General features: G+C 58.0%; 1 protein-coding gene across 1 annotated transcript; it reads right to left on the bottom strand.

Moving 5' to 3' along the window:
• Positions 1 to 6,123: 6,123 nt before the first annotated feature.
• On the bottom strand, positions 6,124 to 11,459 carry LOC120617494 (uncharacterized). The gene is made up of 5 exons (XM_039881120.1): positions 11,331 to 11,459; positions 10,713 to 10,812; positions 9,581 to 9,643; positions 7,516 to 7,734; positions 6,124 to 6,779 (listed from the first exon to the last, which is right to left on the bottom strand). Exons 1-5 carry the CDS (start codon positions 11,457 to 11,459, stop codon positions 6,658 to 6,660), a joined length of 633 nt encoding a protein of 210 aa, XP_039737054.1. The 3' UTR covers positions 6,124 to 6,657.

Raw genomic sequence — 11,459 nt, 5'->3', positions numbered from 1 at the left:
TTTGCCAAAGCCGGTGATTTTTGTTTCGTTTTGCTTGTAAACGTTTCGTTACGAGGTGACTGATCCTGCGGGAAGTGGGGGCCGACGTGCACCCCAGGAAGGGCCACAGCTCCGAGGTGTCTGGTGTGTGTTAGGGGTCTGTGTGAGGCGTCGGGTGCACGGCAGAGCGGGCAGGTGCCGTGGAGAAGCGGAGCTGGCGGACAGGGCCAGGATGCGGGGGGAGGGCCGGGCAGGCCACCCGATCAGCGAAGTCAGGGGGCCTCACGCCGGGAGCAAATCCCTCCAGTAAGGAGACTGGCAGGGGGGAGTCTGTCCTAATGGTGAGAGGAGGGGCGGGGACACAAGGGCGGCGGAGCAGAGGCCCCAAGCCGGAGCCTGGACTGGCGGGGGACGTGGTGCCTGACACTCGGAGCCAGAGGCCGGGACGGGCGGAGAGGGCGGAGGAGGAGGGCGGAGGAGGAGGGCGGCCTCGAGCAATCGGGTGGGCCCGGCGCAGCTGGCTGGGCGGTCTAAGGGCCTGGGCTTTGGCTGTCAGGGAAAACTCTGGCGGCGTTTTGAGCTGAGGAATATCTTTACCCGGCTGGGGCCCGGAGGGGGAATGAGGTTTCGCCAGCAAGGGGGCGACTCGGTCATGTACCCCGCATGGGAATTCGGAAGTTCAGGTCAGTGCCGCAGCCCAGTGAAAGGGGCCAGACCCGCCACGCTCCAGCCGTGCTCCCTGGGGCCACAGGCGACCGTCCTAAAAGGCGGGTCTGAACGAGTCACTCTCCCTCCTGCTTAGAAGCCTCAGCGCTTCCTGCTGCCCACAGGCTCCGTCCCCACGCCTTTGACGAGAAACACGGCGACCCCTCAGGTCCAGCCCTGGCCTGTCCCTGCCGGCCGCCTCCCTTTACTGCTCCCTGGCACGCTGTCCCCTCTCCAACACCGAGCTCCTCCCCGTCCACACAGCCCAGGCGGATCACCGTGATGCCGCGGCCCCTCGGCTCTCTCCCACGGCAGAACTTGCCCCCTGATCCCCCACCCCCGCCCCCGGTCCTCTGCAGTCTCAGCCGCACACAGAGGTGCAACAGGAACCCGCTTGCCGAGGGCGGGTCTGTAGTGGCCTTGGGACCAGACTGACCCCGTGAAAACCCGAGCACCCGCTCGCCCTGCGTCACTCCAAGCATGTCATTGAATTTCTCCAAGCTTCGTTTCTCACAAAGATAAGAAGGCCTATTGCATGGGGTCGGCGTCCACATGAAACGAGATGACCTAAGTCGGTGGCCCAGGGTAGGGCCAGCACACGAGGGGGTGTCGTTCCCTCCCAACCCCAGGCTCCTCTGGGACAGGGACGAGGTTTAATTTCCATTTCACATGTCCCGCCATCGATGCCGGTGGCCCATGACGGTGCTCGCCGGTTACAGGAACAGACCCTGAGGGACACGCGCGCGTGTGCGCGTCGTAGGCGTGCGGCGGCTCCGAGGTTGTGACAGGTCCTCACGGGGGACCGTGGCGTGTGAGTCCCTCGGGCTCCCAGCGCACAGGTCGCTTCCCTCGGCAGCAGCGGCAGCTCCTACAGCGTGTCTCCGGGGGACACTCATCGGTCCCCCATGAATGTTTTCCTGTGCTCTTTGGAGCTTTGGTCACGGAGCGCCACCTCTCACGTCCCTCGGCCTTGCTCGTTCTGTCCTCCGCCACCTTGCTCTGCACACCATGTGGCTCCCCGTGACCTGCCCTGAGCTGGGCTTTGGAGCCGGCTACCGGCCTCAGCCTCGGCCAGACCGGCGGGCCCCTCCCTGAGGCCGGCGTGAGCCCAGCACCCTTCCGAGGGCCCTGCGAGGCACAGAGCACCCGGTCAGCCCCCCAGGTCGGTTGCCGGCAGCGAGCCAGGAGCGTGTCGGGCAGGTGCTGGCCTTCCGAACGCCGTGTGACCTGTGATCGTGTGTTTCGTCCTAGAACGTGGAGATGCTTGTAGGGCAGACACAGGAAAAGGCGTTTTTACCCATGTTCTCAGCCTCCTCCGGAGTCTAACGAGGCAGTCCCCCGTGCGGGAGACGGGGCACGACTCCAGAGCCACGTGGTCACACGCTTGTTGCCCTGCTCAGCGTCTTCCTGTGGCATCTGATACATGTTTCTCGAGCTCTCTCAACCTTATTTCTTCACTCGTAAAACAGACGACAGTACCAACCACGCAGTTCCTGGGTAGCAGTGCGTATTTGTTGCCTTCAGTGCGTGGTGAATCAGCCCACGTTTCAGAGGCTTCGAACGGCAGTAACTTGTTTGTGGGTCAGCAGTTTGGGAGCGGCTGAGCGGGGCTGCTGTGACCTGCTCTGACCAGTCGGTGGCTTGGGCGGGGTCCTTTAGAAGGCTTTCTCGTTCTCGTGTCTGGTGCCTGGGCCGGGGGGATGGGTGGGGGGCGGCCGGGGCAGCCGGGGCTCCTGTGCATTGCCAGGGGGCCTCGCCCCCCACACAGCCCCTCCGGATCGCCTTTGCTGGTGTGGCCCCAGAGTGTCACGATGTCACCGCCACTGCCTTCTCTTCGTTAGAAGCACGCCCCTGCTGCCAGGAGAGGGGAGGGAGACTAGGCTCCTCCTCCTGCTGGCCGAGTGTCCCAGGCAGAGGACCTTCGAAAGCACTGCAGTATGAGAAATGCCTGGTCTTCAGGAAGCAGTGGCGACTTTTAATTTATCTGGCGACTTACACGGAAGAATGTCTCTGCCGCCTGCCATTCCTTGTCTTTGCTCCCCACAAGTACACCTAGCCTGTCAGGAGGTGAAGAACTCATCAAGTCGGGCAAGAGAGACGACAGGGAGAAGCAAAATGTAAACAATTGGCATTTGTCACTGTACACACCGAGCCCCATGCGTACATTATCTATTTTAAGCCTCAGAACAACCCCATAAAGGCCTATCGTTGACCATTAGCCTCTTTTATGGAGGAGAGCTCTAGAGTCTACAGCTGTCACCAGTTCCCATTCAGTCACCCAGCCGGTGTTCCGGGCACACCCTTTTCAGGATGTATGTAGTACAGTTGTCACTGCCATGCAAACCTCCTCCCACAGGAATAGTCCCGGGGCTTCCCCACGACCTTCCCTCCCGGATGTGGCTACCACCCCCTTCCAGTTGACGGGTGCCCGGAAAGTTTGCCGGGTGATCGGATGAGAAGAGGGAGCTGAACAGGGACCGAGGACAGCCGTGGCGTCAGCGTCAGCCCCGGCCGGGCCGTGCGTGGGGCGCTGGGGGGACGGAGCCCAGGGCTGTGCTGGGCTCACGGGAGCAGTGACAGGCCAGGACCGCGGACCCAGGCTGGCAGGCTGAGCTGCGTGCGCCCCACAAGTACACCCAGGACCTGGGCGGCACCTCTCGCGTGGGCCACACCTGCCTCCCTGAGCAGCAGCTTCCTGACACCTGAGGTTCTCCCCACTGTCCACACGCCTTTTAGAGCCCAGATGCTCTCAGGGCGCCCCGCCCTCGCCTGGCCTTCCGCGTGCCTCGGAAATGCTGCCTGAGCTCATGCTGCGCCCGACACAGCTGGGCTCGGGATGCAGAGGGACCAGGACAGGCTGAGTCGCTGCCTCCCTGTGCTGATGCCGATCTCACAGACTCCATCGCAAAGGAACCTGGGGGTGGGGGCAGGACGAGCCTACCCAGGACAGGGTCAAGGTCGAGGATTTGTCCTTTCACACCTGATTGGAACCCAGCCTGCCAGCTGGTCCCTGGTATTAAGCAATAGCCCTGGGGCAAGTCACTTGGGCTCTCAGCTGTGAAGACTCAACCTCTTCACAAGTCACCTAGGCAATGTGGAAATTCACCTACACAGACCTCACCTGAGGCAGGAATGTGGCCTGTGCTGGGCTGTGCCACCACCACCTGCCTGGAGCTTCCAGGCGGAGGGTTCAGAGGGAGAGGAAGTGGCTCCAGCCTCCGGTGGTCCTTCCTCTGGCTCGGCCCCTTTCACGTGTGTGACAGGCACCGGGGCCTCTGCAGGTGCTGTCCACATGCTCCGGGAAGGGGGAAGGAGCGGCCCACCTGCCCGGGCCCCGTGGGGCGCACTGCCACGCCTCAGTGCACGACGGCTTTCCCTTGAAAATGCGCCTGGCAGGGGGAGTTAAATAATCTACTTGGAAAAAAATAATCATTTACCTGGAAAGGAGGTAAAGCATTACACGTGAAAAAAAAAAATGTTAGGAAATGAATGAAAAATATACGTGAATCTCAGAAACGAAGACACAGGAAGTCAAGTGCATTTCCGCTCTCTGGCCGGCGGCCTCAGGCGCTGCCCAGTCCCACGGGGACTGTTCTCTCTCTCTCTCTCCTGCCCCGCTTTGTGCACTGGCTTGAAAAGCTCTGGTGAGGGACCTGCCCTCTGAGGCGGCCTTCGCTCTGTGACGCCTCCTCCCAGGCCTCTCCAAGCAGGACGGGAATGTGGGCATGTGCGAGGAGCTTCACTCGGCTGCTAGCAGGCTTCTGTGACAGCGGATCGTACCTGAGGTGGCCCCGAGTGACAATAAGAGCTCCCAGAGCAGAAACCTTCTTAAGTTACTGAAGTGAGCAGCTCAAAAACTGTCACCGAGGACCCGTGTTCTTGGCGTTTTCTCCCTCCGCCATCCTCGACCCGTAGGCATTTGTTCTCACGGTGTCCAGGTCGCTGCAACGGGTCCGGGCATCGTCTACTCACGCAGTGACGTGGGGAGGCAAGAAAAGGGGGAGCAGTCTTACCTTGCCTCCCTTTTAAAGAACAAGGAAATTTCCTCGTGCTGCCATGGTCCTCAACCGCCACCACCGAAAGCCTCGTAGGAAAAGCGGGATGATCGGCTGGAGAAAAACCAACCTCGAGGGGCTTTCCGTTCCTGAGATGGGAGAGCGCCGTTACCTTTTGTCTGCGCGCGTGTCATTCATGCAACATTTCATCGGGCGAGTGCATCCGGTTGCTTTCCAAACTTGAAAAGTTTTGTCAGCTTGGAAGGAACAAGCCAAGGCCGGCCGACCTCTCCCACTGAGTGGGTTGCGACTGTATCTCCTAACTGAGCGTGTGTGATACACTGTGTCCCAGAGTCATCGGAAGTGCCGTCAGAAGCACCGTATGTGAAAACTGGGCCTCGTCGGTCACCCACTCTCCCGGATGTCATACGTGGTCTCATTACACAGATCCTCACGTGGAGAAGCAGACAGCGGAGCAGAGGCGAGGTGGGAGCCTGGCACGTCGCCCACCTGTCTTCTCAAAGCCTCTGAGCACCAGCTCAGGCCCGCCGGACCAGGGAGCCTTCTCACGATTCGATAAACGCCTGCGAAGAACGAGCGCCCCAGAGATACCACAGCCCGCAGACTAGAAGGACAGGAGGGAGTGATGGGGAGGAGGGGCGTGCAGGTGACCTTCCCGAGACATAGACATTCCCCAGAGCACGCAGAAAGTGGGAGTATCTACTCCCGGAGTTGAACAGAACCGGAGCCAGTTCACCTTCTGTAGCTTCTGTGGGTCAGGTGCAGGATGCTGGAGGGAGAAGTGACAAGAGCGTTTAGCGACCCCATCGACCAGAGGTGCGATGCTGGACTGTAACAGACGGACGTGGGTTAAAACTGTGGGAGGAGGAAAGGCCTTTGCTCCCGGATCACATTCTCACCGCTCTGGGTACCTCGCCGGCCCTAAGGATGTCCTTTCGGAGGGCTTGTCCTTCACTGCATCAGGCGTATCAAGGTGCAGCCTTACCAAGGGTTACAAGTCCCTGACAAGCCGCCTGGTAAGAGTTGACTAGTTGATAGAAACGTATTTTTCAGATATCTGCTTAAATGTCAATTTCCTTTTCTCGACATTGCCGTTCCTTTCCATGTTTTGAGTTTACATTTTCCTCACGTGTCACATGTTTCAATGGACCCTTGAAAAGTGCTAAGCCTCGGGCCCTATGCCTGCAGGTCAGGGGGCTGAAATGAGAAACCGTGTGTCTACAGGCATTGTCACACCACAGAGCGGGAGCCGTGGCAGCTGGGTGGGGGCAGGCAAGCGGTCACCTGCCTTAGCAGTGTGCCTAACAGGACTGGTTCCCATCCACGTGGCCCTTGGTGCCCGACCCAGATCGCTCGTCTTGAAGATATTCCCTTTACGTTTAATGCTTTTGACTTTGCTTCCTTGGGAAAGTTATATGCGTTCAGAAGAAATCGTGCTCAGATCCTGAGAGCTGACCTTCTCCTGGGCTCGCGCCGTGTGTCCCAACGCTCTCTCATGACGCGAGGCAGCGCGGTGGGCCACAGCTCCCCGCAGCCAGGCGACACGGCCGAGGCTCTGCCGCGTCCTGCGTGGCCAGCTGCTTTTGGATATTGTGCCTCGTGTTTTCACATCCCCTCATGTTTACAAAACACCCATCTAGTGAGAAGTGGAGGAAGGCGATGGTTTCCGGTGTGAACCTCAGGATGATTGCCAGCTGTGGGCTGGTGTGAGCATTCTGAGCATGTTTCGAGCAGGCTGGGCTGAGCTGTGACGGTCTGTAGGCTCGGTGGATTCAACGCATTTTCTCCTTATGACATTTTTCAACTTACAAAGGGCTTATCAAGTGTAAACCCATCATAAGTCAAGGAGCATCTGTGTTTCATGTCATTTGATTCTCTCCGACAGCCTCGTAGGTTGACACTAAATTCATCTTATGGGGAAGGAAACTTTGATTCAAAGAGGTTACCTTCTGTGGTGTCACACAGCCAGCAGGCGGGGGGACCCACGCTCAAAGGTCTTGCCGCTCCGACAGCTGCGCACCTCAGGCCGCAACTTCAACTCCTTGTTGACGACCATCTCCTGAGTATCTTGCTTCACACCTGGGAGAGGAAAGAACCCATGGACACCCCGCCTCTGGAAGCCGGGGGCCCTCCTGGGGGAGTGCCACCGTGTCAAATAAAAGAGGGCCCAGCAGAAAGAGCCCAACGGTCCCACGGGAAGACTCCGAGGGCTCCGCCACCCACGCCTTCAGTTAGAGGGGACGGGTCGTGGGTGCCGGGTGTGGCGTCTCACGTTCTTTCCCGGCATCAGCCAGGGGGACAACACATTTTCCCATCTTTGTCTTCGGTCCGATTCGCACTCCGATGGGCAGCGAGGCGTTGGCATCGTAGGGAACATCAGAACCGGGAAGCGAGGGCCAAGCCCCCTTTGGAGGAAGCCGCCCTGAAATGGGAGGTCTAAGGGGCAGGTGGCTCCCTGGTCAGGACAGCCAGCAGCCGAGCTCAGCCATTAAAGATCCCTCATGGAAACCAGAAACGCACTCCCTTCTGGTTGGTGTATTCAAGATACTGCGAGGTGAGCAGGAAACACAGCAACAGCTTCGCCCCAGGCCCGAGACCCGGGAAGCGTGAGGCAGGTCGAGTGTGCTGAGCTACGAGCAGGCGCGGGCCTCAACCTGTCTTGCGTAACGGCTATGCAAAGTCCTAGGACTTTCCGTGACGGTGCCCTGGCTGATCACCAGCTGCTGCCCGTGGGATGAAGAACTGAATCCCAGGCGAAGAGAACGCGGCCTCCTCCCCCCAGTCCACCAGCCCCGCTTCCAAGCCCCATTGTTACCTGCCGATCCCGGGGAAGAATCTGTGGGACCGCCACGTTCTGCATTTTCTCTAACCGAAGGCGGAGCCGAACCCTCGGCGGCCTCCACGAGGACAGTTGGGATCTTTCTGATGGGCTTTATTTTCTCGGGCAAGGCGGCACTCCACCAGGAGAATGGGTCGACCCGTTGGAGCGAGACGACGCTGCCTTGTTCATCTGAGTAGAAGGTCACAGGCCTTTCTCAAGGTGACGGGCCCGGACTCGGAATGCTAACGTGCCAGCCTGCAACCCCCGAGGCGCCGAAGCCCGAGCACCGCAGCGTTCTCCACGCAAGCTTTGCGCAGCCCCAATGTTCTTCCTCGTCCGTGGCTGGCATTCAAAAGGGGCAGCGTGACATTGGGGACAGGCCCCCACCTCTGTGAGAAAGCTGAAAGTCTGGGGCATGACCTGACTGTCAGGATTCCCCATGACAAAAGCATAGGGTGCGGGGGGACAGGCCAGCCCAGCCGGCTGCTCTATTCCAGGTGTCTGGGATCATCTTGGGGAGGGGACTAGCAGCACCTAGGAGAATCTCAGCATCCTGCTCAGCTGCTTGCGTGGCCCGGACTCGCTCATGACTCATAAATGACCCCTCTAAATTCTCATCCATTGATCCATTTGACCCTGTGTGCGCTGTGTCAATTAGAAACAGAAAACAGAGGTGATTATATGCATTTTGGCTCACTGTTATGGGGTCGTTCCAGTGTACTCTTTCTGCCATCCCTCCCGTGAGGTCCCGCAAAGCCTTTGAGGACAGAGACCACGCCCACTTTTTTGCAGCTACCACCGCATCCATCGCCGAGCTGAGCGTGGAGTCGGCGCTCAGTCGACATGTACTTCTTTGGACCTGCCTCACTCTGGCTGGGCCACTAGAGGAAGCTCAGCGGGAGGCGAATTGTATCTGAAGATCTCACGTCTACTCCAACCAGAACTTCCCTTTAAAACATTCCTTCTTCAAGTTCTCCTTGGAAGGTCGTTTCGTTGTATTAATTGTGCCGATCCCAGAATTGCGAATCCCATCCTTGACGTCCGTAATTTGCAGCCGGGCACAGAGGTCTCAGAGGAAAGCGAATTCTCCTCCCTTACTGCTCCCCACTCCAGCACCCTTTCCTCCCCTCTGGAAGTGGTGTCACGTGGCTTCTGAGGAGGCGTCGTCACAACGTGTTACCTTCCTGTGACTTCTCACCGCGCTTGGAATAAAATCCAAGATTTCCCCCCATGGCTCCTGCTCACTTCTCTCGTCTCGTTCCCTAATGCCCTCCTTCCCCCGGTATTCCACGGGACCCTGATTAATTTCTCGAACTCCCAAGTCTCTCTTTACCGCAGCATCTCAAAGGAAAGCGTTTTGCCTGCCTGGACAGGCCGCCCAGGGTGAATTCTTCAAGCCTCCTGCTTGATTTAAACACGACCTTCTTTGTGGACCATAAAAATAGAGTGGGTTTGCCCCCTACCTTCGTCTCTGTCCTATTTTCTACATTTATCCTCCGCGGCATCGATTTTAATCCGTAATCGAATATTTTGTTGCCTTCCCAGCATCCCTCAGTAGACTGAAGCCCCGAGAGCGCAGACCACGTGTCTCACTCCTGACTGGGTCCCAGCGCCTCACGCGGGGCGGGAGGCCGAGCAGGGCCTCCGTAAACCCTTGTCGAATGAGTGCACGAACGAACGAATGAATGAATGCACGAACGAACGAATGAATGAATGCACGAACGAACGAATGAATGAATGCACGAACAAATGAATGAATGAATGCTTTAAAAAATTATCCCTTCACCTCTGGATCTCCTTCCCGTTTTCCCATCTCTGGTCCTTCGTAGAGGCTGAGAAGCTTTTTTTTCCGATCAGAAGACTGTAGTAGAAACATCTAGCGAGACGGATCAGTTAGTTGGGCAGGGGAGGGAGTTCACAGGTTCCCACCAGAAGGATAAGCTACGAACTGTACCAGGAATGCAGAAAAATGTACAGCGTGCGGGCTGGCGTCCTGGTGAGCCCCAGGGCCCGGTTCCAGGCAGAACCGTGTCCCTCCCATCCTAAAGAAACTACTCACTTGAGAGCTGCCCGTAGCTCCGTAGGTGACAGGTTGTAACCTCCGTCAGAGGTGGGCCATCTGCTGAAAGGGAAAAGTGTTTCGTTCTCCACTCACAGATGGGGGGGGTCCCCACACCAGGCCATGCTCCAACACCAGCTGGCTGTCCTACAAGTCAACTCAATTCTGACACTGTCTCTCTGGAGATAGCACCACATCCCACAGGTTGAGAGCTCGGCCCCGCAGGGCTGCTGCCACTTCAGGTGTCGGTCGCAAGTCCCGCGTGTCACCTGTGCTTCTGACTGACCGGCTGTGAACCGAAATTTCACGATCTCCTCCTCGGGTTTGATAGTTTGCTAGAGTGGCTCACAGAACTCAGGAACGCAGGTCCCTATGACCGACTTATTACACAGGGTGCTGAAGGTTACACATGAGCAGCGTGTGAAGACACACGCAGGGTCCCTGTCCTTGTCTGCCAACCCGGAAGCTCTCGGAATCCGCACCCAGCGGTCTTTAAGAGGCTTCGCTCCATAGGATTGATTAAGTCAGCTGCGGTGAGTCATTGCACCCCCAGCCCCCTTTTCTCTGCAGAGACGGGAGGGGGCTGAAAGTTTCAACCCTCTAACCTCTAGGCTGGATCTCTTGGCAGTCAGCCCCCATTGTGTGTTTCTCCAAGGACTTTCCAAACCTGGCCTCATTCACAAACTCAGGTGTGGCTGAAAGGGCTTGTCGTGAATAACAAAAGACTCTTTCATCTTTATCACTCTCATGCTCAGGAAAAGCCCAGGGTTTAAGAACTCTGGCCAGGAAGGGGGTGAAGGCCAAACACAGATGCAGGGCGTTTCCTACTATAAATCCCAACATCACAGCCACCTCAAGGAAAGACCGAGATAATCGGCTATGTCGTTTTTAAATGGGGGACCTGCCTGGCAGAGGGAATGCATTGTGCCCCTCAGGAGAGCATGACGCAGACCAGGAAACGCCTTCTCTGCAGCTCTCAGCCGCCCTGCAGGGCCAGGGGAGGCCAAGCCGAAGCCGGGGGCCCAAGCAGCCCTCCCATCGCTCACTGGCTGCTGGCGACGGCCTCGACTGGATTACATAATTAAGGAGATTTACCCCCTGGCTCGGGTGTAATTTTCCAGGGGATTCTAACTCCGGGCGTTCCAGAACCCAATGTCCTCAGCGGACCGCAGCCCGGCGCACGTGGACAGGCGAAAGCCGCTGCTCTGCCGGATCCCTTGCCTCTGAGTTCTCTGTGTTCAGCAGTGACAGGCACAGCCGTCTGCCAGTGCCACCAGCGTGGCCGCTTGTTTTCTGGCGGCGACGTGTCCCACGGCGGGCCAGCGGTCCATTTGTTGCCGTATTTCGTCTGCCTGAAGAGCCTCGTGTTTGCATACAAGATTTATTCCAAAATTAATAAATAGTTAGGTTGTTTATTCGTCTCTTACCTAGCGGACCTGAGTGATCTTGGGAGAGTTACTGAGCCTCTGGATGCCTCAGTCTCCTCGTCTGTAAAACAGGAGTAACATTTCGGTATCCATCTCGTGGAGCCGAGTTAGCCAACGATTGAGCTCCTGCGCGTGAAGCGCGTGGAAGTGTTTAGTAACGAGGAGTGCTCGGTAAGCGTTAGCCGATATTACTGTCCTCGGTCTCTCACAGTTAGCTCCTGGGAGGGAGGAAGTTGAACTCGTTCATTCCGGTGTCCAGGGGCCTGATTGACACATGGCAGCATGTGCGTTGAACGGGATTAGCCCCGCCCCCCAGCGCTTACCGTCCGCACATCCAATGCTGCCAGTCGCTTGCTCTGACCTCCAGGGTACAAATCACAGCGGCGCCCGAGCCGCGGTTTCCCGGAGGGGCTGAGCTCATTCCCCTGTGTGTCCCGCGCCAGCTGGCGCAT

This window comes from Pteropus medius, unplaced genomic scaffold, assembly GCF_902729225.1.
Source record: "Pteropus medius unplaced genomic scaffold, Ma_sr-lr_union100, whole genome shotgun sequence".
Taxonomy (NCBI): Eukaryota; Metazoa; Chordata; class Mammalia; order Chiroptera; family Pteropodidae; genus Pteropus; species Pteropus medius.
Note: the sequence above shows the minus strand (reverse complement) of the source record. Positions and strands in the feature narration are given on the sequence as shown.

Coding starts and splice junctions, on each gene's coding strand:
- LOC120617494 (XM_039881120.1), bottom strand. CDS start 11,459: ATGCGCCAGCTGGCGCGGGACACACAGGGGAATGAGCTCAGCCCCTCC. Junction 9,644..10,712: donor TGGGTTCTGGAACGCCCGGA/GTTAGAATCCCC, acceptor TTTCCCTTTCAG/CAGATGGCCCACCTCTGACG. Junction 6,780..7,515: donor TTCTTCCCCGGGATCGGCAG/GTAACAATGGGG, acceptor TTCCTCTCCCAG/GTGTGAAGCAAGATACTCAG.